Source organism: Ochotona curzoniae, unplaced genomic scaffold (assembly GCF_017591425.1).
Source record: "Ochotona curzoniae isolate NIBS_2020 unplaced genomic scaffold, NIBS_Ocur_1.0 scaffold_2476, whole genome shotgun sequence".
NCBI lineage: Eukaryota > Metazoa > Chordata > Mammalia > Lagomorpha > Ochotonidae > Ochotona > Ochotona curzoniae.
This window is the reverse complement of record NW_024467095.1, coordinates 12898736-12926166: the sequence shown is the minus strand read 5'-3', so window position 1 is coordinate 12926166 and position 27431 is coordinate 12898736. Positions and strand designations below refer to the sequence as shown.

General features: G+C 43.9%; 1 protein-coding gene across 6 annotated transcripts; it reads left to right on the top strand.

The window, feature by feature from the left end:
• On the top strand, nt 1–27431 carry PIK3CG (phosphatidylinositol-4,5-bisphosphate 3-kinase catalytic subunit gamma). Of its 6 annotated transcripts, XM_041002521.1 has the most exons (12): nt 386–541; nt 700–819; nt 2239–4245; nt 8223–8288; nt 8396–8621; nt 9208–9311; nt 10208–10354; nt 13426–13516; nt 14308–14438; nt 15707–15818; nt 17043–17200; nt 24152–27431. In XM_041002521.1, exons 3-12 carry the CDS (start codon nt 2251–2253, stop codon nt 24428–24430), a joined length of 3309 nt encoding a protein of 1102 aa, XP_040858455.1. In that variant the 5' UTR covers nt 386–541; nt 700–819; nt 2239–2250; the 3' UTR covers nt 24431–27431. The 6 variants fall into 6 exon arrangements, with proteins under 6 accessions (XP_040858452.1, XP_040858453.1, XP_040858458.1 ...); XM_041002518.1 differs by lacking the exons at nt 386–541; nt 700–819 and adding an exon at nt 1–67; XM_041002519.1 differs by lacking the exons at nt 386–541; nt 700–819 and adding an exon at nt 47–143.

Here is a 27431-nt window from a genome sequence, read left to right as displayed (position 1 = left end):
AACACTTCCTCTGCATCTGGATATGAAGGGAGCCCCAGAAAAGCGGAAGAGTTCAGAGGCACACAGGGTAGGTTTAAACTTGTTTTGTTTTCAAAAATTAAACAAATGATCCTTCAGCATCATCACCTCCGCTGTTCTATCAGGTATTGCTTTCTTCTACTTTTTTTTTTTTTCTTTAGGTCGGGTCTGATTTGGAATGGTGACACTTCCTTCTTGGGTAGCATATGTTTATCTGGAACTTCTGTCACAGGTCCTTGAGATGATACTACCACCCTGAATGTCTGTGTTTCATTGTCCGGTCCAACCTGGCTTTCGGATATCCACAAAGTTCCGGCAATAGTTTTTGCAGGTGCACTAGCTTTTTTTTTTTTTTTTGTTCTGCTTTGTTTTTGTTTGGGAGGAAGAGGGAGGGCTCTGGAGTCTGTGCTAGGCAGGCTTCATATTCTCACAGTTCATGCTTAAGGACTACTGTATTTACAGTGTTCCTAACGTCTTCGCATAAAGGAGAAAACCTTCCTAGCCTCGGCCATGAAGGGAGTAAGTAAGTACCTGCTTAGCCTGCTTTCTTCTGCATCTTATCTAACATGGTCTGTATCGCTGTGTGTTCGTTCATTGCCTAAAGTTAGCCATGTTTTACTTCGAGTTCCTGTCAATGTTAATATATTTTATGCTTCTCTCCTCTATGACTGTGTAATGTAGCCAAGGATCAAAATGAAAGTTTTAAGCTACAAGAGTCAGCTCTGTTTTGGAACAACTGGTTTCACTTACGAGATATGACTTTACAATATTTTAAGACAAAGGAATGCTGACTTTAGAAAAGTAAGTTATGCCAAGATTTGAACCTCAGTTTCAAACTAGTCTTTCTTATCTTTTAATCAGACTCTCCTTTGGGGTCTGTATCAAATACTGCACTATTTCTTAACAAAGCAAAGTGGTATGAGTCTCACTAAAACTAGTCATTTAGGAGAGAAATGACAATTTGACTGACTGACTTTTGTTTCAACTGTTGATGTTTGGAGTACACTATATTACAACATCATAATACTAAATAGTCAAAGCAAAATGCTTTCTTACATTTATTTTTCAATTTTCATACTTTTAACATTTCAATCATCCCATCAAGGCTTCTTCCTTGCAAAATGTCACGTGTATCACTCAGATGCTTTGTGACTAGTAGGTACATAATATTTATGGAAAAATTAATAAGAATAAAGTGATGAATCCTCGTTAGTAGAGATGCAGACATCAGAGCAAAACTTAAGTTAATTAATGGTGGTCCAGACTGAAGGTATTGGAGTTCAGAACTCCTATGGCTCTTCCTTCTAGCAACTAAACCAGAGGCAGATGGACTGAATCAATACCAACTCCAAAGGACCTCATCGTGGAGAAGCCCAGCCTTGGGTACCTCCTGTGAGGAATCACCCTGAAAACTAACAATCGTCGGAATGCTGCTGCAAGTCACAATTCAAAATTGTGTGTCTCTTAAACCTCTTGGCTGTCACTTTACCAATTCTGATTTTTTTTTTTTGTTTAGTTTTATGAATGAGATCACCAGCTTTCATCATTGGAAAGGGGGAAAAATGAAATTATAACAGAAATATAGGAAGTTGACAAGGGAGAAGATACCAGAGCCCAAAGTGTGGAAATACAGAGAGTGACGGGCAGTCGGGCAAACCGTCTGGGCTGTGAGAACTGTGAGGCAGAAAGGAAAGAAGTTGACGAGCTGTTGGCGAAGCGAGGACAGGGTCCTTAACCCTGTTACTTTATTCATCCACCTGTTTCAGTGTGCTGAGGAACAACTTATACCATTTTGAGCTATTGTATCAGGCACTGTGCTAGATGAGTCTTACACATCCTTTTTAAAAAGATTTTTTTTCAATCACATAGAAAAGTACAGAGCATGATCAATGAACCTACAGATAGATATTTCCCACACCAACAGGTGTATCTTCCATTAGCCCTCACTTACTGCTTACCCCCAAAATATTCTGCATCGAACAGCTGAGAGTCAGGTTGAAAGATCGTTCCAGCAGGCCAAGGCACCCAGTTAGTCAGCAGCAGTGCCAGGATTCATGTCCGGTACCCTAAAGGGCAGTACTGCAGCACTTGGTCCCTCTGGGTCCTTGTCAGTCTTCCACACCTCACTTCCCGTCACCTCTAAGTTAGCCATGAAGGGAGGTGGGGAAGAGGAACAGCAACATTTCTGGTGACAAAGCCCTCTTATTTCTCTGCTCCTAGGTCGCACGGGGCATGGAGCTGGAAAGCTATGAACAGCCCGTGGTTCTGAGAGAGGACCAGGGGCGCCGGCGGAGGAAGATGAAGCCCCGCAGCGTGGCGGCCAGCCTGTCCTCCATGGAGCTCATTCCCATCGAGTTCGTGCTGCCCACCAGCCAGCGCGACAGCAAGACGCCAGAGACGACGCTGCTGCACGTGGCCGGCCATGGTAACGTGGAGCAAATGAAGGGCCAGGTGTGGCTGCGGGCGCTGGAGACCAGCGGGGCCGCAGACTTCTACCACCGCCTCGGCCCGGACCACTTCCTCCTGCTCTACCAGAAGAAGGGGCAGTGGTACGAGATCTATGACAAATACCAGGTGGTGCAGACGCTGGACTGTCTGCGCTACTGGAAGATGCTCCACAGGAGCCCCGGCCAGATCCACGTGGTGCAGCGCCACGCGCCCTCGGAGGAGACGCTGGCCTTTCAGCGGCAGCTCACAGCCTTGATCGGCTACGACGTGACGGACGTTAGCAATGTGCACGATGACGAGCTGGAGTTCACACGCCGCCGCCTGGTGACCCCACGTATGGCCGAAGTGGCCAGCCGCGACCCCAGGCTCTATGCCATGCATCCCTGGGTGACGTCCAAGCCCCTCCCAGAGTACCTCTCTAAGAAAATTAACAACAACTGCATCTTCATCGTCATCCACCGCAGCACCACCAGCCAGACCATCAAGGTCTCAGCGGACGACACCCCCAGCACCATCCTGCAAAGCTTCTTCACCAAGATAGCCAAGAAGAAGTCGCTAATGGACATCCCGGAGAGCCAGAACGAACAAGATTTTGTGCTGCGCGTCTGCGGCAGGGATGAGTACCTTGTGGGCGAGACGCCCATCCGAAATTTCCAGTGGGTGAGGCAATGCCTGAAAAATGGAGAAGAGATTCACGTGGTGCTGGACACACCCCCGGACCCCGCCCTGGACGAGGTGAGGAAGGAAGAGTGGCCGCTGGTAGATGACTGCACAGGAGTCACCGGCTATCACGAGCAACTGACCATCCACGGCAAGGACCATGAAAGCGTCTTCACAGTGTCCCTATGGGACTGTGATCGCAAGTTCAGGGTCAAGATCCGAGGGATCGATATTCCATCCCTGCCCCGGAACACCGAGCTCACGGTGTTTGTGGAGGCCAATATCCAACACGGGCAGCAGGTCCTTTGCCAGCGGAGGACCAGCGCCAAGCCCTTCACAGATGAGGTGCTCTGGAACGTGTGGCTTGAGTTCAGTATCAAAATCAAGGACTTGCCCAAGGGGGCCCTTCTGAACCTCCAGATCTACTGTGGCAAAGCACCGTCGCTGTCCAGCAAGGCCTGCACGGACGCTCCTGGCGCTGAGTCTAGAGGCAAGGCCCAGCTTCTCTATTATGTGAACTTGCTGCTGATAGACCACCGCTTCCTCCTGCGCCATGGAGAGTACGTGCTGCACATGTGGCAAATCTCAGGGAAGGGAGAGGACCAGGGCAGCTTCAATGCTGACAAGCTCACATCGGCCACCAACCCGGACAAGGAGAACTCCATGTCCATCTCCATTCTTCTGGACAATTACTGTCACCCAATAGCCCTGCCTAAGCATCGACCCACCCCTGACCCTGAAGGGGACCGGGTCAGAGCTGAAATGCCCAACCAGCTTCGCAAGCAACTCGAGGCAATCATAGACACTGATCCCCTTAACCCACTCACAGCCGAGGACAAGGAACTGCTGTGGCATTTTAGATATGAGACCCTGAAACATCCCAAAGCATATCCTAAGCTGTTTAGCTCTGTGAAATGGGGACAGCAAGAAATGGTGGCCAAAACATATCAATTGTTAGCCAGAAGGGAAGTGTGGGATCAGAGTGCTTTGGATGTTGGGCTAACGATGCAACTCCTAGACTGTAACTTTTCGGATGAAAACGTAAGAGCAATCGCAGTTCAGAAGCTGGAGAGCTTGGAAGATGATGACGTCTTGCATTACCTTCTGCAGCTGGTCCAGGTAGGAATTGTGGGTGTTAGCAACAAGGCTCTTCTCTGAGGGAACCTATTTGCATGTGCATAAGCATCCCATTCAGTTGTCATCAAACGTGCTTTGTGTGCAGCCCTGCATGGTCAAAGCAGTTCTGAGGAAATCCAGCTCACGGTGTAGAAAACTGATCCAATGACTTTTTCACAGGGCCATCATTATTTTATGATACAGTCCCACAGGCTCTGGGATTTCCCTTACTTCTTCCCCAAGTCCCCCATACAATGATTTACCCTGTGTTACTACAATAGCATAGTCCTTCCTGAACAGTCATGAGTCCACCATTCTGTTATTTAAGTGTATCCTGACACTATAAAATTATTTTTAAAGGATTTTTATTTTATTTGGAAGGCAGATTTACAGAGAGAAGGAGAAACATACACAGAGAGAGTCAGAGACAAAGAGAGACAGAGAGAGCTTCTGTTCACTGGTTCACTCCCCAAATGGCTGCAACAGCCATAGCTGAGCTGATCTGAAACCAGGAGCCAGGAACCAGGAGCTTCTTCTGGCTTCTCCCAGGTCTGTTGTCTTCTTCCAGATCTCCCACATGGGTGCAGTGACTTGAGTCACACCTCTGCTGCCTTCCCAGGCCATAGCAGGCAGCTGGATGACAAGGGAAGCAGCCAGCACTTGAACTGGTGCTACATGAGATGCCAGTGCTGCAAGGCAGAGGATTATCCTGTGGAGCTACCACAACAGCTCACAGCCATTAGTCCTATACTTTGCTTGGGGAGAGAATTGGCCCTGTGGGAATACTCTGCTCTCATTTATTATTTTAAAGATCATTAGACTTAATAAGTGTTTCCTCGAACGCAGTCTCCAAATGATCTCATGCCTTTTATGTATTAACTCAGTCTCCTGACAAGTATGGCAGAGGTCAAGCCAACACTTGGGTGAACGCCATTCACATGAGGAAACTGAGGCACAACAACAGCAGGGAATGTGTCCAGGTCACAGACTTGGAAAGAAGCCAACTCCAAACGTGGGGAGGTCCAACTCTAAGCGCTGCGTTTTTCGCCACCTTACTGCATCTAATGTCAGGATCCTGCAGGCTAGACAAAACATGTCTTCCTGTCTGTGTTTATTACACTTAGTGTAACATCAACTCTTACATGACTAGAACTGGAAAATTCTACTCTTTAGAAGGAGTGTTTCTTTCCCCCTAAAGTTAGGCAGGAAGTTAAAGGAGAAGGAACAATTTTGTTTAGTATAGCAGTTCTCAAATAACACTGTACCACTTGGTAAGGAAAAAAAAAAAAGGTAAAGGAATTAGATAGAGGTGTTATATTAGAGCACAGACAATTCCTGTCCTAATTCAGCAGCATACATTGGAATGACAGCACATACAAATGGGTGTTTCATACCAAATTGTGTCAAATGCTTTGGGGTAAGCTACAAAGCATGCTAAGCAAACGTGCAGGTTCAGAGGAGCCTTAATGTAAACTCAGGGGGCCAAGGATACTTCTAAAAGCTGATATTTGACCTATTTTTAGGATTAGCCAAGCTAAGTACTGAACTGTCCAAGCACTCTCCTTAGGAAGCCCTTGGAGCGCTCTGATGAGCATTTTGGATATGCTCAACTTTAACTATCAATCTTCACCTTCCCTGGGTCCCAAACCTGAAATGTTAAATTTGGCCCTTACGTTCATCTATCTATTTTTTTTTTCAAACCACTGGTTCAGATACTGACATAGCACTAAAAAAATTTTGGAAGGACTGAGGGATCTTGAATTTTCTGCATTTCCATAATGAAGACAACATAAGGGGCCTGGTACAATGGCCTAGTGGATAAATCCTCACCTTGCAACCTCCAAGACCCCATTTAGTGGCAGATTGGTGCCCAGCTGCTTCACTTTCCATTTAGCTCCCTGCTTGTGGCCTGCAATTGAGGATGGCCCAGCGCCTTGGGACTCTACACCCATGTTGGAGATGCAGAAGAAGCTCCTGACTCCTGGCTTCAGATTGGCTCAGCATAGGCCATTGTGACCACTTAGGGAGTGAACCAGTGGACAGAAGACCTTTCTCTTTGTTGCTTCTTCTCTCTATAAATCTGCATTTCCAATAAGAAATACATAAATCTTTAAAAAAATTTAAACACAGAAATAACGTAAAGCAAACTTGTATGAGCTCTTTCCCAAATCCCGTAGCCTCTGTGGATTAGTCTTAGCAACATTTTCGCAAGCAAATTTTGCAGAATGAGAAAATAGCGTTCTTAGAAATGTTGAGGTGAAAGAGACCAAGAAGAACTATTAAAACTGAATCTGTGGTCTTAAAGAAGAGTAGTCATTGACAAAGCAACTTGAGACGTTTTCAGAGATGGCTAAATGACTCGGCCCTGATGCAAAGAGTTTTCTGGTTGAGATCTACATTGTCTTTAGAGAAGTGAAACACAAATGTCAGAAAGACTCACGTTTAGTTTAGAAGCTCAAAATAGTCCCACGGTGGAGTAATACTGTTGTCTCCATGGTCACATTCTCAGAATTACGGCCTTCTGTGCCGCCTTTGTGGCACCTACTTGACCACGCCCATGAAGAGCTTTTTGAAAGCCTTAGTATAATTGAAACATTATGAAGTCAGGATTGATCATCTGCAAACCGGTAAAACAGAGTAAGAATTGTAAACTAAATCAAGAAGGCCTGATAAACTAGAGTGAGATATTTTTTTTCCCTGGGAGGGAAAAAGGACAGACATTTCTGCTTGTAGAGAAAATATTATATGATGCTTCACTGGACCCCTCGCTCCGTGTGCAGAAATCATCTCCAATCCTCCAAATTTATCATCATATATGCATTTTTTCAAATATTTATTTATTTTATTGGAAAGACAGATAGCCAGAGAGGAGAGACAGAGAAAGATCTTCCATCTTCCTGTGCACTCCTCAAATGGCTGCCAAAGGTTAGAGCTGAGCCAATCTGAAGCCAGGAGGCAGGAGCTTCTTCCAGGACTCCCACGCAGATGCAGGGTCTCACGACTTGGGGCCATCCTCTACTGCTTTCCCAGGCCGTAAGCAGAGAGCAGCTGGGACACAAACCAACCCATAGGGGGATCCCAGCACCTGTGGGAGAAGGATTCATCAAATGAGCCATCCAGCCAGACTCTCATATACACATTTATAATTAAACAGTATTTGTTAGCCTTACTGGTTTTAAAAGTATGAACTATTTCAGACACAAAAAAAAGTACAGAGAATTTATCAACCAAATGTTCATGCTTCCTCCAAGATTGCACTGGAGGCAGTTCAAGCTGCCACTTACGTCAATATTCTTTACATTGGCCAACTGATAGGAAAACTACCAAACACTTAAAATAAGGTTCAGTCTCTGCCACAGAAAGCACATAAAATCATGAAATTTCTGACAGAAAGCTCTTTGTCCACCAAGTGGAAACAGCAGTAGTGACTGCTCTGTGAGAATTGACCTAGGTCTGTTTTTTGCCTGAAAAAAGAATCTGTAAGACAGCCAGTGAGACACTAAAATGGGAAGCTGAAGGGGTTTTAGGAACTTCACATCTTACAAATATCTTTCTCCTTCTGTATACGTCTATATCACCATTGTCTATTTCTCACAATTTCTTTTGCCTTTCCACTTTATACAATTTCAGTAACCATCTCATTCTTTTTCCTCTACCCTTCCAATAAATTAAGGCAGTCCTTAATGGGAGCAAAGAGTCCTTAATGGGAAGTGGTCAAAAGCACAATGGTGAGAGTTAGGAATTCTGACCTCTAACCTTAGCTCAAGCATCAGCTATGATACACTTTTAAGCAAGTGGTTTACTTTGGTTCTAAGTGACCTCTAAAAAAACTTTAATGTGAGTGACTTTTAAGCATTCCATCCTTATCACTGTAGCCATAAAGACCCATGGAAACAAAACACCAGCCTGTCCTCATTCCTTTTTTCCTGACTTGCCAACACCAAACGCAGTCCATAATTGCTGGCATGTTCTTTCTTTAGGCTGTGAAATTTGAACCATACCATGACAGTGCCCTAGCCCGATTTCTGTTGAAGCGTGGTTTACGGGTAAGTCCTTGCACTTTGATAACCACATGACATTTTATGCTTGCAAGAAATGACTGATTGACCTAGGGCACAAGTCATAATTTCAACCTTCTTGTACTCGCCTTCAGAACAAAAGAATTGGTCACTTCTTGTTTTGGTTCTTGAGGAGTGAGATAGCCCAGTCCAGACACTATCAGCAGAGGTTTGCTGTGCTCCTGGAAGCCTACCTAAGGGGCTGTGGCACAGCCATGCTGCACGACCTTACCCAACAAGTCCTCGTAATTGAGATGCTACAAAAAGTCACCATTGACATCAAGTCACTCTCTGCTGAAAAGTATGACGTCAGTTCTCAAGGTACAGTGGCTCTGTTTCCTTGGTCCTTTTTCCAAATGCCTTCATCTCCATGCCATCATGCCTCTGAATCCTCTTCTTCTGGAGGCCAAATCGTAGATTTCCAATTGCAGCCGTGAACATTATTATTTATTTTAGTCTTCTGTCTAAAACTTGACAGCAAAATTTGATAAGCAAATTCAAACTTCCTTTTTTATAACACAATAATTTTTTTAAAACTATATGGACATATTTTGAAAAAAATACTTGAAAAGCAGAGAGAGATGGGCAGAAATATAACTCCCATCCTCTACAAATGCCAACAGTCTGTATTTGGCTATATTGGCCTCTATGAGTCCGCCCACATACTTACATATTCATCTATTTCTGTCCCCAGTTGCAGGGTGTATTCTGGGTTACATTGCTCATAACAAGCCTGAGTTATGTCGCCACCTCAAATGGTTAATTCCTCAACAACAGGGCCATGTCCCCTTTCTTCCAGCTCCATCCCATACCAAAAATATGAAATGAGTTAATATAACCCTAGGAAATACTTTAGATAATAATGTCTTGAACTTACATGATTCTTGTGCACTTTTGACAATTACAGTTATTTTACAACTTAAGCAAAAACTTGAAAACCTACAGAATTTGAGTCTCCCGACAAGTTTTAGAGTTCCCTATGACCCTGGACTGAAAGCAGGAACACTGGTGGTAGGTACCATTTGGATGTCTCCTTTTGGTCCAAATGTCTTACCTATATTTTGTGTGCTTTCTTGAAACTGGTACTTGACAGAGAATGTGTTGGTAGAGGCAAGGAACCTGGGAAGTCCCTGGATGTGCCTCCACGAAGCCCACCTTTAATCACCGGCTACTAAAAACCTTAATGCTAGGTGACTTCCGTTTGTCACACTTCGGGTCAGCAGACGATGAGTTCTGTCAGTTTTTGTACATCTGAAACACTTCTTAGTCCACCTTTGTCTTGAAAAAGAACTTCCCTGAATGTAGACTTTTGTACTGAGTGGCTTTGTTTATGTTTGTTTCACTCAGTAACATTTTCTCCTGGCTTGTGTATGTCTTGATGATATGTCTTCTGTGCTTACATTTGATTCTCTCTTTTTATCCCCAAGCTACTTCTCAGATTTTCTTTTATAGCTGTTTTTCAGCAATTTGATTATGATGTACTCTGACAGGTATTTACTCATGTGTCTTCTGCTTTATTGTGCTTGGATTTGGGGAGTTGTAACCTATCAAATTCGAAGATTTCATAGCCAAATATTTTTTCTGTCCCCTCTTCTCTCCCCTCTCCTTCTGAGAATTTAGTTTATTTTAAGCTGCAGGACCCTGGGCTGGGCCTAGATCCTCTTTCTCTGTGCTGTTGCCTAGAGGCAGTACCCAACAGTAAACTGAGACAACCATCAGTGAGTTTGCTCTCACATAACATTTCCAGATTTATGAGAAGGTCTTCTGTATTTTAACACACATATTGAAAATCACGTGCCAGCTAGGACTTCTGTCTGGCCGTTTATAGTGGTGCTTTGCAAGAGAATTTCGATCTCTACAATGTGGATTCATTGCATGTAGAAGACACATGACTGCTTCCTTTCCAGATTGAGAAATGTAAAGTGATGGCCTCCAAGAAGAAGCCCCTGTGGCTCGAGTTCAAATGTGCTGACCCCACAGCCCTCTCAAAGGAGACGATTGGCATCATCTTTAAACATGGTGATGATCTGCGCCAAGACATGCTGATTTTACAGGTACTTTGATGTTATGGAATTTGGATTATCTGAAAAAAAAAGACTCCTGAGATAGATATAAAAGATGCTCTGTGTGTATGCTGAATGGTGATCAGAGATTTCCTAAAAAGAAATTTTCACTTTTAGAATGTGGCTGTGCTTCGTTAGACATGCAATCCAATGGGCGCCACATTTCTGCCTACTCCAAAGATGCATTTCCAAGTCGCCGGCTCTACCCTCTCACTAACCTCTTTATGTGTCCCATTCCAACTTCAATACTGCGGACTACAGCCATATTTACCCCTTTAGCCTTTTTCAGAGTGTACCTACATACCCATAGTCACAGTCCTTAAATGTATCTCTAATACACATATGCAGACTCAGAACAATTTGATGGGACAGGGAGAAAATGAGCAGGTAGGTAGTTGGAGTAAGTGATTAAGAGTGAGCCTGTTGTTAGGGAAGAAGGTATATGACAAAAGCATTCGTGCTAACCATCTTCATCTTTCCTAACATTTCTGGATAAATTTTAGCTGTAACACATTTGTAAGGTGGGATTCTCTAGATTCTAGAAGTTTAACATGAAGTTAACAATTTCTCACATGTAGTATTATCTACTTACAAGACAAACTGTGCACACACTAGTAGTTTTAATTGCTGGATCAGTTCTGTGTTCAGCCCCATGTCTTACGCAAACCAATGGATGCTGCAGCCCAGCCCAACCCAACCCACATTCAGCCTTCATGTATACCAACAGGAACTACAGCCTAACCAGAGCTACTCCCTATAACCCCTACCAGACCTGCCCCCAGTCCTGGTTCCTATGCTTGCCAGGATGTGCAGCAGACTGGTTCAATCTGTCCCTACAATCCATTCAGCTCTCATAAATGTCAATGGGCGTTGAAGCCTAGCTCAATCCAACAACCCCATTTTCCAGCACACACTCATGCCAGTGGGTGCACCACCTGTCTAGCCAGGCCGTCCACTAGTGCAAGCTGTAGCCCATCATACAGGTACCCACAGTTTTCCCTGCTGGGCTAACCCTTAGTCCCATATCTCTGCAGTTTAGCTTGAAAAGATTTGCCCCCAGTCCTAGCACTAGCCAGCAGATACTGGAGCAAAACCCAACCAGCCTGCATTTACTCTGGTTCGTGCGTGCACCGACGGATACAGTTGGTTAGCCCAGTTTGGCTCTCCCCGTAACCCAGCTCATATGCAGGCCAACAGATGTTGTGGTCCTGCACGACCTGGTCTGTCCCCCGTCCCAGCTCTCACACTCACCAGTGGGAGCAGTTGTCCAGCAGGAGAGCCCACACTGCCCTGCTACCAGCCTAACATCTCTCCCCCTGGGTTTCATGTGTACTGGTGGGTAATGCAGCCCAGTCTGGCATGTCCTGCCTCACTTCAGCATTTGCTGGCAGGTGCTTTAATCTGGCCTGGTCCAGTCTGCACCCAGTTCCAGCTCATGCTGGTGGGTGCTGCAGCCTAGCCAAGCAAGCCCCCAGTTCTGGACCTAATGTGAACTGGCTGGTGTTGTGACCTGACCTGGCCTGTCCTGCACCATGTCCTGGCTCTCAGATATGCCAGTGGGTGTAATGAACTGACACAGCCTGGCCTGCCCCAAGACATGAGCCACACATATTGCTGGTGGATACTATAACCTGGCCTGGTCTGGGTTGCTCCCAACCTTAGCTCTGGTGCTCTCCTGCTGGGATTGTGTACTGACAGAGGAGTTCCCCAAGCTTCTCTATCAAGTCTCCTCCCAGTGGCAGGTCTCATGCACACTGGTGAATTCTTGGCCCAGACTTAGCCCACCTCCTGTCCTGGCAGGAACAGTGACCTTGTCCAACCAGCCCACACCCATTCCACTCTTACTATTGGGTTTTACTGCCCAGCCACACCTGGTCCACACCAAGAAACAGCTCACATATAGTTCAGTGGGTCCCCAGACCTAGCCCAGTCCATCCTAAACCCACCCTAGCTCTCACAAGCACCAGTGGGTGCTGGAATACAGCCCAGTCTGGCACATCCCAGACCTAGTCCACACCCATGCCAAAGGACGCTGCAGCCATGTCCAGCCTGGATTGCCACCCCCGTTCTGGCTCCTGCATTCACCAGTGGGAACCACAACCCAGCCAGGGCAGCCTAGGAAGTATTTTTAAAAGAAAAAATATACCTTTTAGACCTTTTGAACACATGTAAAAAATCAAATAAATCTGCAGACTCTTTTGAATTATTTTAAAGATGTGCATTTCAAAAACACAGAAACCACTGTTGTTCCCCTCACTTAGAAGGAAAGCATGCATTTCCGTTCACACATTTTGTTCTATTCTCAAAGTACAGATTTTGGCAGAAAAGAGCAATTAATTTAGGCTCTCTGAGTCTTTCCTCCTTCACCTGCATATTGGGAATAATAACCACATCCAGTATGTGTGGTTAATGCAAGAATCAAACATAAAATGGCCCTCCGTGAATGTTTGCTGTGCATATAGCTATTGCTGCGTTGTCATAAGCTTGAGTGCCTTATGGATGTTGGAGCAGTGAATATGTGTAAGAATGCTATGGACATTATGGTCAGATACATACAACTAGAGTGAAACATTTTGAACAAATAATGATGGAACAGATAAAACATAACTGAAACTTAACCCAGAAGAAACCACGTACCCGCTTCCCAGAGCATAGCTCAGATTGTAATTAATAGGCTTGCAGAAGATGGTTGACCAATGAAAAGATGCTTATTAGTTGTGGCATTTAGTGACATATTTGGTGTTCCAAAGTAAAATTGCTTTTCTTTTTTAAGAGTTATTTATTTGTTTGAAAGGCAAAATGAGAGAACGAGAAAGAGAAAGAGGCCCAGAGTGAGAGTTCTTCTTTCTACTGACTCAATCCCCGACGTGACCACAATGGCTAAGATTGTTTCAGGAGCAAGCCAGGCATCCAGAACTCCAACTAGGTCCCCCACATGGGTGGCAAGGGCCAGACTGCTGGATTTTTAGTTTTTTGTTTGGTTTGATTTGGTTTGATTTTGCTTTTTATAAGGAGAAGGATGTTTATTTCTAATAGACGTGTTTCCATGTTTTGATGTCCAGATTCTAAGAATCATGGAGTCCATCTGGGAAACAGAATCTTTGGATCTGTGCCTCTTGCCATATGGTTGCATTTCAACTGGTGACAAAATAGGTACGTGATGACCCCAGGAGGTGAACATACCACTCAGCTAGTTATAAAGGATTGTAATTCCTTCACTGCAGGCATTTAATTGCTCAGCATTACAATCAGGATCCATATGAGAAGCTAATGTTCTCAGGCTGGTGAATGTGACTCTCATTTGAAAATGGGCAAGTTGGAAACACATGCACGCATGATGCAATTCCTTGTGACGCTGCAAGGGAACTGACTTCAGTATGAAGGTGTTCCTTGTGCACCTCTAAACTTTTAGCTCATTTTATTACATTTTATACTTTTCTCTCAGAAATAACATTTAAAAATAGATGGAGAGACCTGTCACTCACTTTAAAATTTCAAAATTCATATTATCAAAGCTATTACCCACTCCAGGGTTAGGAACTTCTATAGACAGTTACCATTTCAGTTTCAATCAAACATATTTTTATTCAAGTCTCTGACTTGAGAACTAAACAAAATCATTTACATTTGACCATGAAATCGAAAAGGGGCAGGGGAGGGGGTGATACAGATCCCCAGGGGTGTTCAGCACCTGCACACTGACTCGCCACTGTTCAGAAGCAGCCCTGTTCTGTTCTCCGAAGGGACATGAAAGAACATCCCACACAAACATTATGTCCTCCTTTACTTTCCCTTCCTCCTTAAAAAAAAAAAAAAAAAAGCAGCACAGACATGGAAAATAGCCCTCTCATTAAAACAAAGAGAAAGAGACACTGGGCCATTCCTCCTCTGGGGCAGCACGAAGCCCCAACCAGCTCCACTCAAGTCCGTGTATCCTCACGTAGGGATGATCGAGATCGTGAAGGACGCCACAACCATTGCCAAGATTCAGCAAAGCACCGTGGGGAACACGGGTGCATTCAAGGATGAAGTCTTGAGTCACTGGCTCAAGGAAAAATGCCCGCTCGAGGACAAGGTGAGCGCCTGTGCCTCCCCAGTTCCAAAGGCTCCTTAGAAAATGGTCAATAGTGCTTCAGGTTTGCAGAGGGTCTGCCAAAACCTTGCCTATTGCCCTGCTGGGGAACTCCTTGCTTTGTGGGGCAGTGAGGGTTTTACGGGCTTCCGTGGGGTGACAGAGCATATCTGTGAAAACAAAGGTGCATAGTTCCAGACTCCCCAAGCATTTGCTTCTCCTTTGCTTACCACACATGCTTTGAATAAAATTGGGCTCTGTAATGCAGTCTGTTAGCACTTTTTATGGCTCTCTATTTTTATGCAACAGAAATATTTAGTTCCCATGTGTGGATTCTCTCCTGGGGTAGGCATTTAGCCCAGGGGTTGAGATGCCTGTAGCTTGCCTAGGAGAGTCTGTTCATTCCTGCCTCTCTCATGATTCCAGCTTCTTGTCAAAGCAGACACTGAGAGACAGCAGTAATAACTCAAAGTGACTGAGTTCCTGACACCCAAGTGGGAAGCCTGGGTTGAGTTCCCAGCTCCTGAGCCCAACCTGGCCCAACCTTAGCTATTGTGGGCAACGGGGAGTGAGATCCTTTAGATTGGACCTCTCTCTCTCTCTCTCCTCTCAAGGAAATTTCCTACCTGGGAAATACCACATACCAATAAAGTAATTTATAATTTACTACCATACCCTGATGTAAATGGCAAATTACAGATGCTGAAAATGTCAGTTCCACTGTCCCTCTAGAGTGCATCTGTTGAATCCTTCACAAGCTGGCTGGTTAGGCTCCTGGGCTGTCATCTAAACTCTGCCACATCGGATGAGCCCTTTCTCATTGGCATGGTCATCAGCCTTTTGGAGACAAGAGTGGAGGGAATATAATTAGTAGCACTCATAAATCTGATAGACATGGGGGTTACTGAACCCATGCGTGCTCTTCAGTGGTCACAAGCAAAGCACATGGTCACCAGGGAGGGAGAAATCACTGCAGGTTCTGTGCAGTGACTGGCAAATGATGCGTGGAGAGGAAGCAAACCTTTTGATTAAATTATCGTTGCCCTTTGACTCTCCTTCCCTCCTCATGCTACTGTGATTCATTCGGGGATGCCTCCCCTCGCATGTAAGCAGGACAATGGGAAATCTGGCATCTGGTGGTGTAACCCTAAAGCAATGAGGCACAACTAACCTGCTCTCTGAAAATGTGTCTTTTTGGAAGGCATTTGTAATAGACTCATGCTGCTCATTACAGTTAGAAGATAATTAATATTCAGATGCATTTTAATTAGTTTCAGGCAGCAGTGGAGAGATTTGTTTATTCCTGTGCAGGCTACTGCGTGGCAACCTTTGTTCTCGGGATAGGCGACAGACACAACGACAATATTATGATCTCAGAGACAGGTGAGTGTATGCATTGCACAATAATTTTGAAGATTAAATATAAGCAACATGAAACATACTATCTCAACCATTTCCAAGTGTGTAATTATGTGGCATTATTATAATGCCAATATAAACAATAATATAAGTACATTCACATTATTGTAAGTACATTCACATTATTATTCACCTTTTACCCCTCCTGTCTCCAGAAACTCTACCCCCATTAAACACTAACTCCCTATACAGCACTTATCCCAGGACATAATAATTTTTAACTATAGTTTAAAGCTAGTGCAAGAGTTTAGAAGTCCTTACTGTATAAGGATTCTGATGCCTATAAAGACCACCCACCTTGAGACTTTGGGCCAAGAAGCGAAGACGGGAAAGAAGAGATAGGAATTGAAATCTAGGAATGAAAAGTCAGGGAGAGAAAGGCAGACACTTCACAGGGTCATATCCCAGGAACTGAGGCAGATGTCCAACGTTGCCAGGAAGTAGCAGAAGACCCCTTAGGTATTTTTAAGTCTAAAATGTTGTTCTTCCCCCACCCTCACCTCTCTGGGTCGCTGTGCATTCCAGCAGTAGTTGATAATGATGACCACACAATCAAATTTTTCTGTATGAAGTGTAAACTATTTCAAGAGTCTAGAAAAAGCACCAGATTTGCCACAAATGACTCCCTTAAGAAACAAGACAGATCATACCTTGATGGAGTATAAAAGTGTTAAAAATCTAACTAAGCAAAGGAGCAGAGATGATGGTGATTGTGGGGATGATGGTGGCGGTGGCAAAAGCTGACCTAAGGGAGACTGAAAGTGATTCATGTTCTATTGTGTTACTCAAAAGCAAAGCCTGAATACTCCTCCCACGCACGGAGTACCACATCAGTCTATCCTGAGAGGCCCAATGAACGTAACCGTCTTAGAAATGATCCTGGAAAGGAGTCATTTCTGTTTCTAAGAATAATCTCGAGGCAGAAATTTCTTACAGGCCTTTGGCTATCATCTGAAGAATATCAGAAGGACTCAGAAAGTATCTTTGGTTCAAAGAATGCTTTGTGGCTGCTGCTTGCACACACCTCCTAAAATGGAAACTATGACAAGCAAATAAGACAGTGTGAAAAATGCTGTGCCACCCAGGCTAGCTCATATTCAGGAAACTTAAAAAAAATATGTCAAGAACTGAAGTGTTATGACAACTGCTAATACTGTGTGCTGATGTCAAACGTTCTCTTCTCTGAAGGAAACCTCTTTCATATTGACTTCGGGCACATTCTTGGCAACTATAAAAGTTTCCTGGGCATTAATAAAGAGAGAGTGCCATTTGTGCTTACTCCAGACTTCCTGTTCGTGATGGGAACTTCCGGAAAGAAGACAAGCCCACACTTCCAGAAGTTTCAGGTAATTCACCCCCCTCCCCATCACTCACTGAGAACAAACCACCACAGTGCAGCCGCTACCTCTCCCACGAGAGGTTCGTCCAGCCTCTGCCCCCATGAGCCATCTTCTGGCACAACTGTCTCTTCCACTTCCTTTCCTTATTCAAGCACCACATGAGGCCCCTCAGTAACCCACCCACTGAAATCCAAACTGCAAGTGCAAGGATTCCATAAGCAGTGGGACTGGTGAGTGTTAATGGTTGTTGAATACCAGGATGACACTAATTTAGAGCACAGAATTTCCTGGAAGTCACCTGGTGAGCGTGTGAACCATTGACTACTTATCTATTCAGGATGTTGGCTGGTGGGATGACTGACACAAATTGAGATGCCACTTGCGACACCTGGATCTAGAATCAGAGTAGCTGGGTTCAAATCCAGGCTCCACTCCTGATGTCAGCTTCTTGCTGCTGTGCACACTGCGGGAGACAGCAGGTGATGCTGGTACTGTTAAGTAATTAGGTCCCTGCCTTTCACATGGGAGATGTGAACTGAGTTTCTAGTCCCTGGGTGGAGCCTGGTCCGACCTCATCTGTTAAAGGCATTTGGGAAGTAGAATAGCAGATGGAGGTGCTCATTCTTTTACTCTCTTACTCAAATTTTTAAAAATTGCTGGAAGACTCAAATTATAGACATAGTTTCAAGACTATGTAATGATAGTGAGCTTCTCTTGAGTTTGGCTGCAGGTGCACATTTGTCATGTTTACCAGCACAGGAAGTTCTTGTGGTGCCACCCTGTGCATGTCTCAGTTTTGTAAAGGGCAGTCCCTTCTTTCATTTGAAATCCTGTCAGCTTGGTCCCATGTGTTACCAAGAAATGGCATTATCCCTGTTTATCTGAAGAAAGACTCCTCCAAGTGTCCACTCAGCTCCCTGGCCGATTCTACTATTTTATAATCCACATCCAGTTTTAACTGTCAGAGGTTTCAAAAATCCAACAAGAAAACATTACAGCAAGTGTTCACAAATGCAATGCAGAAAAGCTGTAATGACTGCTGCAATACACCTGTGTTACAGCAATTCAAACACGCAACAGACACGTCAATTACACTCGCCTGGGGTTCCTACTGAATGGTCGCCTCCCTTAGTGGCTTGAGTGGCACTCCACAGCTCAGGACTGAGTCCCTTTCTTGAGTCTCTACCTGGGTCCAGAACTGCCCTCCAGCAATGAACCATATGGTTTAGTGGAACAGGAACTAGGACGTATTTTTTCAAAATGTGTGTGTGTGTGTGTGTGTGTGTGTGTGTGTGTGTGTGTGTGTGTGTGTGTGTGTGCTTTCTGTTCTCCTAGCTGACTTTCAGTTTGGTGATTATAAGATTTACCCTCGCAGAGAAACCAACATGTCTGCAGCCAGATGGTCTTTGGATTTGTAGTGTGCGCTTTTCTGCACAAACTCAATCGGGTTTCAGACTGTTTCCAGGGGCTTGACACATTTCAGTCCTTTTTTTTTTTTTGCTTTAAAAATAGAAATTGCATATTTTGACAGCTTCCTGGAAGAGAAAAATGGCTTTAAAACATTTTAATGGCTTTGAAAAAATTTACCATTTAAAGGGAGAAGACATGCAGTTCTTCTCTGTTGCAAGTGGGTAACTTTGGACAAACACTATAGCCATAAAATACAATGCAAAGACACAAAGAAACACAAGGAATTTGGCCTCACTGCCAAGCTCTGCTCTTTTCTCTGCAAACCTCATGGAAAACGCATATTATTTTCAAAAGTGCATGGGTATCAAATTTTTGCATTAAAGCAAACCTATCTGCTCATATCTACTTGCTTCCTTCTTGTCTATGAGTTCCTCTGAACGAATGCTCCTCTGTCCTGTTACCACTTGCATTTCCATAGAACCCTCAGGGTTTCCATGCCACTGCTTACAATCCCAGGTAGGGCTTCTCTTCAGCTTTCTTTGATGATGTTATTGTTGGGTTTTTTTCTATGTCTTACTGATCCCTAATGAGAAGATTTCTGGTATGGAGAGGCCAAGGCGAGGCCGCTTCCCTCTTCAGACTTAGGTTGTTTCTCAAGCCAGGAAAATCCTGTTTTGTTAAAGAGACATCCAGGCGGTGTGCAGCGCCATGTTTGTAGTACTGGCAGCTTTTGTTAGTACGTGTATATGTCTGCGGTTTGAAATCCTGGTATCCGTTCTCAAGGCCAGTCAATGTACCCATGCTGAGCCTTCCTTCCTTAAACACAGCACAGCACACAGGGCAGAAGGATGCGTGTTGGAGCGATCAAACTTGAGTTTGAATTCTGGCTCTGCTACTTACTAGGTATATGTATGTAGGTCTATAGATATGTATGTATGCAGCTATATTTCACACACTTCATAAATATATGATTCTTATCCTTTGAGCACCTCAGTTTCCTCATCTGTAGAGTGGGATTATAATAAACACGTACTTCTTATGGCTTGCTGGGGATTATTTCATGATACAGTGAATTACACAAGTTACTTAGACCAGTGCCTATACAATAGCAGGTTCTGCTGCGAGAGCAAGTGGAACACTAGCTCTTCCTATTTTGCCTCCCCTTTCTTCTGCCCTCACCTCCTGCCCCTCGTTTTTCTCTCCACCCTTCTCAGATCAGGAGAAAAGCTGACTGTTTTAGGATTAAATAAGGCGCACAGGCACTTCAAGGAGATAATGCCCATTATCTTCAAAAAAATTAGACATATACAATTATATGTAAATATATATACTTTCTCTTTTTTTGAGAAAGAAGACAGAGCTCCCATTCGCTGATTCCGACTGGGGCAAGCAGTGACTGGGGCTCGGTCAGAGCTGAAGACGGGAGCTATGAACCCAGATCTTCCACACAGGCCACAAGGAGTGTTACCTGAGTGACCACTGCTTCCAGTGTCTGCATTGGCAGGAAGCTGGAGTCAGGGGGCAGAGCTGGGTATTGAACCCAAGCACTCTAAGATGGATATAGGCATTTTTGACCAATTGGCAAACACCCATTTCTTTTTAACGTCATTTTCCATGAACCTGCTGAAACTCTGTCATATGTACAGAATCTACAAAGTTTGTGAATTAAAGATGGGCAGCAAGTTTCATCATGTGTCAAATTTTATGACACAGTTTCTGTTACCCAGTTTTATACTTCACTTTTAAATTTTTAACACTTGTTATTTTTATTTATTTGAAAGGCAGAGAGACTAACACAAAATGATCTTTCTTCTGTTAGTTTATTCCTAACATGCTTGTAATAGCCAGGACTGGGCCGGGCCAGGCCAGAGCTGGGAGCCTGGCACCCAATTCAAGTTTCTCAAATGGGTGCTGAAGACTCAGGTATTTGAGCCATCACCTGCTGCCTCCCAGGGTGCACATTAACAGGAAGCTAGGACTGGAAGCGGAGCCTGGACTTGAAGCCAGGCACTCTGACGGGCGATGCAGGCACTATACACAGCATCTTAACTGTTGTGCCAAATGTCCACCCTACGTTTCATTTTTCAAACTGAAGTTCTTCAGGATGAAGGACACATGTCTCAACTCTTTAAATCAGTGTCTCAAAGTCTTGTGCAAATAATACAGCGATCAATTATACTCACTCTGGGACAGTTTGTATACGTTTGCCTCTTGAATTAAAACACGTCCTCATTTCCAGTGAACTATTAATTTAGAATGAACAAGGTTAATTAACACATATCACATCATTAAATAACCTGTTAGGAAGGGTGAGAAAAGTTGACCCACTTTTGTAAAGAGTTGGGGTGAGCCTTCTCCACAGAGAATTATGATTATTTACAGCTATGGTCTGGGGTGTAAATAAAGGGGAACTGAAAGAGGAAGCTCCACCTTACCCCACCTCGCTCCTTTCCAAGGTGACAACTGCAGCCAAGGACCTTGTTCATAAATTACTTCTACAATAGGTGAAGAGTTCAGAAACAGGCTCCAGAGATGCAAAACTAAGGTTCACTATGTAAAACCAGAGGGCATCTATCAGCACTTGGAGCAGCATCCCACTTACAGGGTGCTAAGTAGATATGCTTAAATTCCCTTTAGAAAAAGCTCCCCCTTCCTATAGAGTTAAATCAGTGTCTTACACATTGATAATCTACTTACAGTCACTATCTTTGCAATTATGGTGAAGAGTTATAGAACACAAATAGCCCATAAATATATTCATGGATGCATGCAGATGAAATTTGGCTTCCCCGTGCTCCAAGGGAGACGTACACAGTCTTGCTGTGCACCAGCAGCAGTTTGCAGAGGGAGCAATGAACTCCCGACCAGGGGCTAGAAAAGGGCTACTTCAAGAAAAAGGTGTTTTCATCCAGCCCTTAGGACTGAATTCAGTTTCGTTTTTGTTTTTTTTTTTTCCCCCAGGCAGATACAAAGAGGGGAAGAACACGCAGGCAGAGAGAACAGTCTGAACAGACACATAGAGATAGAAAAGCACATTCATTCAGTATTTGGGAACAAAAAGTACGTAGGTATTTATGATAGTGTACAGTGGCAAGAAAGGGAATTTGAGTCCAAAGCTGGGGCAGCGCAGGGGATAGATTAAGGAGTTAGAGAGCTGTGCAAAAGAGTCATTTGGAACTCAATTGACTAGTCACAATCCTTAGTAATTAAGGGCTCTTATTGGTCGAGTCAGAAGTGGGTCCATCCCAAAAGGGAGGTCCAGCTCAGCATTCTCCAGCCAGGTGTGAAGACTGAGGACTTCATTCTCTCCCTGTTATCTGCTGAGAGATGGCCCAAGGGCACACAGCAGCACCAGGCCTCTGGAAGGTGGCATTCGGAAACACTGGTGTGATGTCATCCCCAAAGGCAGACCCACGACTGGAAGCATGACCTTGCCCTGGCCATGCGTGATGATGCACTTTCACTCAGCACCTATGATATCAGGCCTCTGTCACTTTCAAATAAGAGTACTGTTCCGCTGACATCACTCCCTCAACGTTCAGTTTCTCATAGAGAATGAGTTTGTCTACCGCAAGGATGCTATCGAGAACATTACTTACCATGTTACAAAAAGTACTCAGTACGAAGATCCTCTCGTGAGGTTTCTGTCTGTCCCAGTTTCTAGGAAAAAACTGTGCCTCTCTTAAATAATAACTGTCTTCAAAATATTCAGAACACTGGGTGAGGTAACAGATTAGAGAAATATCTGTGGTTTGAGAAATATTTGCAGACCACCCAATGAGGATTTCTGACACATAGCTTTGAGTTAGTCTCTTTCTGTAATCCATTGTACAGACTTTCTTTTTGTGGATACTTTTAACTATCTGTTTCTTTTGTTTTTGTGTATCTAAGCAATCTACCTGAAATCTTTTGTGGAAGATAAAGGCACGTGCAAACAGTTTGTCACCTTTAGGTTCCAAGGAGTTTCCTGATAAATATTCAGTTTTTCCCCCAGTAAAAAGAGCTAGGATGAGAATCATGGTCAAATTCCTTAAAGATCATCTTAATTCAAACATCAGCATGGTCAAAGGTTGGAGACACTTCTCTTTCAACTTCTCAGAAAATGTCTCTTCCTGTTTCATTAGGTCTATTCATAGGGCCCCTGTTCCTAGATTGGATTGGAGGATTTTGATTTTAGGAAACATTTTCTACCTGAACTTGGACAATCTAAAGCATCCACAGCTCGTCAGGGGTTAAGAAGTTAGTAGCCTGTGTATAGAAGTAGTTTGCTCTTCAGGACTCTGATATTTGGGACAGTTAACAAATAAGTCCAAGTTTGGGCCCTCATGTGGTAGTGCATGCCTTTGTTCCCAAGACTTGTGGGGGCAGGGTTGCTCTGGAAAAGCAGTTCTTTTCCTGCTAGATACTATAATTAAGGTATTTAAAGCAACAGTGAAGTTAAGAGCAGATGCACTATGCAGGTTCAATTTGTTTATTAGCTACTAATGGAGGGTGTTCTAGCTAATGATGTTAATAATAATGCAGTGCTCCCCACATCTACACTCATCAGCTAGTCCCCCAAAAAGATTCTCCACTCACCACTGCAAAGCCTCCAACAGGCAGTTGCCAGGGAGAGAATGAGGATGTTTGAGGTCAACAGCAGGCAGCCATGGCAGAGCGACAGAGCTGTTGTTCCTGCTGATCACTTCTGTGTTCTGTGTTTCCCCCTGAGCTCCAGGAGCCACATCCTCCTCATCCCCCAGACCGCAGGCCTCTGGGCCGAGGCAGCCTGGTCAGGAGACTCTCACGGACCCTAGGGCTGAGTGCAAAGGGCAGAAATGAAACTGGGGGGCATTGGGTGGGTGCAGCAGGTGCTCAGCCAGGCCATCCTCCTCCAACCACCAGGCAAGAGAGCTGCCTGCTGATGTCACCAGAGTACCACACACTTCCATCCTGCCCAACCCATAGATAGCCCTTCCCCTGCTGCAGCAAGGAGGCTCATCTGCCACTGCTACCCATGTTACCCCTCAGCTCTTACCATCTAAGGAGGCATTTTGGACAGCTGGTCAACATGGGAACATGACTGCTGTAGCAGTGAGAAATTTGTATGTGTCCAGTAAGGCAATCCCTTGTGGTAACATCCTGCCAATTATTTGGCACCTTGAGGGGGTATTGTTATTCTTACTGTTATTCGACAGATAAGGAAACTGAGGTGCACAAAGGTCAAATGACTTCTCTGATGAACACAGCTTTGGTCAATAATACAGCCAAGACAGGAATCCACACAGCTAGGTGTGCATCGATGATGGTCACTGTTGCCCTAACACTGCATTTAAGTAAAAGGCAAAGCAGTTGCACAGCCAGCCAGAATCTGGATAATGGGGCGGGCAGGTATAGAGCATGCAGTTAAACTGGGAAAGACATGAACTAACCTAGGAAGTCTGAGCCTCACCAGAATGATGGGATGGCAGATTAACGAGTTCTCAGGTAAATTCCAGCATCACCCATTGCTTCCAGCCTACGTGGTGTCATACCGACAGTAACGGTGTGTTCTTGTCCTTCACCCAGGATGTCTGTGTCAAGGCGTACCTTGCCCTTCGCCATCACACAAACCTGTTGGTTGTGCTCTTCTCCATGATGCTGATGACGGGAATGCCCCAGTTAACAAGTAAAGAAGATATTGAGTACATCCGGGATGCCTTAACAGTGGGAAAAAATGAGGAAGACGCCAAGAAGTATTTTCTTGATCAAATAGAAGTTTGCAGAGACAAAGGATGGACTGTGCAGTTTAACTGGTTCCTCCACCTGGTTTTGGGCATCAAGCAAGGAGAGAAGCATTCAGCCTAGTAATTTACGCTCAAATTACAGATGCATCGGTGTCCTGCAGCTTTACAACATCCTGTCAGTCATCCAGCTTGGATTTGAAATGCAATAGGACACTATGAAAGTTGGTATTGAAGAAATACAGCTCTTTTCCTAGCTGAAATTGCGCAGAGGAAAAAAGTTGGTCAAAATGCGGTTAACATATTTAGGGCTATGTTTATTTGCAGGTTGTTCCCCCACTCCCTCATTTGTCTCAGAATGCCTAGAACATTCTAAGTTTAAGCATACTAATGACTTCCTTATTGTGCTTGATCGTTTGACTTTCTCATTATTGAGTGCTTCTGGAAATTCCTTGGAATATCTGATGATATCTAGTCTCCTCTGGCTTTACTCTCTCAATATTGGTTATCCTTGTGTTCAAGGTCTGTCCAGCGAAAGATACAATCACTATAACCTTGGTCTCATTCCTCAAACAACACTTCTAAACATCCTCGCAGTGTCCCCAGGTGTTCGTGATGTTTGAGAAGCAAAGCCAGCTGGTCTTCCCAGTGGCTGTTACACTTAGACCCTTGCACAGTGTACAGCTGAGTCACACAGACACAGGAGGGAAAAAATCTGACCCTTGGACCTCAGCCCTTCTCTGCTGCTCCGGTTCCCCAGTTATAAACAGGAGAAGTAGAGATGAGGGCTTTTGTGTCATCTCTGGCCAGTGTGTGTGTGGCCTTCCCTGCTACAGTACTAACCCAAGCTCTGTCTCTGCATTTCCTCTCCCTCTTGTTCCCTGCCTCCTTGTTCCCCAGCTACCATTCTCCGCAGACTTGGGAAATCTTCAAGGACATCCTTATGCTAGAACTCCAGTGAGTTCAAAAGAGAATTTCTACTCTAACATTGCTGGAATATTGGTACTTGTAAAGATATTTAATAGATTTTTTTTAAAAAAGCATATTATTCAAAGCGTATTCTAGAAAATGCAAATCGTTTTCCAAATGATTTAGTTTTAAAATTTGGCTTCAGTGGTTCTTGATTTAACAGGAGATACCTGATAACTAAAAAACATCCCAGGTTAGCAAGAACACTACTAATCCTCTTAATTTCTCAGCTTAGAGGACTTTTGAACTTTAGCACATCCTTTGGGATTTCACAAACTAACTTCAATGTCTTCTTTAAAAATATTCTCAGCTCTTAAATATCTTGCTATTCATTGGAAGTGCTGTTTAGAGTATAATCATTAAATTATTTATTCAATATTTTTTAGATTGCTTATAACAAATACATTACACAGGAGTATCTCTGCTAATGGTGTTTAACCAGATATAAATATATAACCAATTTTTACATCTTCAAAATAGATACTGTTTGTGAGATAGCTCAAACCTTCTTCCGATGACTGCAAATGAACCACACTTCTTAACAAGGCTGCAAAGAGACATGAGGGACACCTTCTAAAAATATCCTTGTCTAAGTTATAATTTAGTTAGTATGGGATGAGTCCCAGGCCTCATATTTTTCCAGATTCTCTAAACATTCTAAAACATCACCAGGGTTAGATGCCTGGCATGGCCTTTGCAGTGCACAGCGACTCTGCCTCCTAGCCCATTTAGCCTCTTCGTGGCTCAGGGACATCCAGAAGGCATTCCCCTGCTTTGACAACTCATCCTCTTAAAGTCCTGCTCTGTCCACATCAGGAGAGCCAGGTCCTGTAGTGAAACATTTATTCCTCAACGTGGAGGATGGATGTTTACAGCACTTCTAAACCAACTGTTTCTTACCATTCTCCTGAAGGAAAGCAGGAACAGTGGTGTTTGAAAAGATCAGAAGAGGATGCTTCTGCTAGCCGTGTGAAGCATAATCAGGCTCAGCTCTTGCATACATTCTGTGTTGCATATGAACTGCCAAAAAACTGATCTTAATCAAAGAACTGTAAAAAAGTGTATTCATATTTAGCTCATTGGCACACATGCAGATTTGCTCTCCCAATGGACAGGTCTTTCAGTTTTCTCCTGTCTCTCTTGATGGTGTTTTTGCAAATGTGTGTATATCACATTGGACTTGGCTTTTCCACATTTCAAATTACAGAATTAGTTCAGCTTTATACTTGTTTGCACATAAGCAAGTCACCTTTATATACTTCTTTCCTTTGCTGTACCCGAGGAATTATGTGAGCAGCAAGCCCTACACTCTGGGAAACACTCAAGAGCCAAGGTAATCCTGCTGTTGAGAACTGCCCACAACTCTCATCTTCTATGCCAAAGGAAAACGCAGTTCATGACACAGAAGGATCAGCTCAAAAGTGAATCTTACATCCAGCTGGGGCTGCATGCATAACTGCCAGAGCCCAGTGCAAAAGGTAAAAATGGGGACTAGCCACTCACAGATGATCAAGAAAACCAAGACAGCTACAGCAGAGCAATAAGTCAAGCCCAGTGCCATTGGGAGCCCAGAGGACTTGGGAAAGGCCAAGTCATGCTGTAGTTCCAGGTAATGGCTTTGGTGCTCAGTTTTGTTCATATAGACTGTGACTGTATGAATTCAGATAAAGTACCAGGCCACAAGGGTGCTTTGGTTCAAATTAAAGTACCTCACCTCCGCAACTGCGCATTAGGGCATGGGAGAGTGGCCTTTGCTCCCAGGTTGAAACAATGCCCACAGGAAGTAAGACAAAGCAGGGATCCTAGATTTAGCTCAATGTTGGGGAAGACATTATAAAGTTATATCAGTTCCCACCAGAGAAAGCTCTGGCCTTTTGAAACAAAAAATAACTTTAGAAAATATATTCTTTTTAGAAGGTGAACTCTTTTTTTAAGGCTAGATGGAAATTCTGTAGTGATATAACTTGGAAGCTGTTTGTCCTGTATTCATGCAAATTAATTAGTTCTTGAAGTACATCCTCAAAGTAATTTTACAAAGTGTCTGGAACAAATCTGATCTTTATTTCATATGCTAAGCCATGCTTCCTGTGATTATGCAACAAATTGACAATTATATTTAACAATTTGAGGAAAATAAAATAAATTTGGATTTTTAA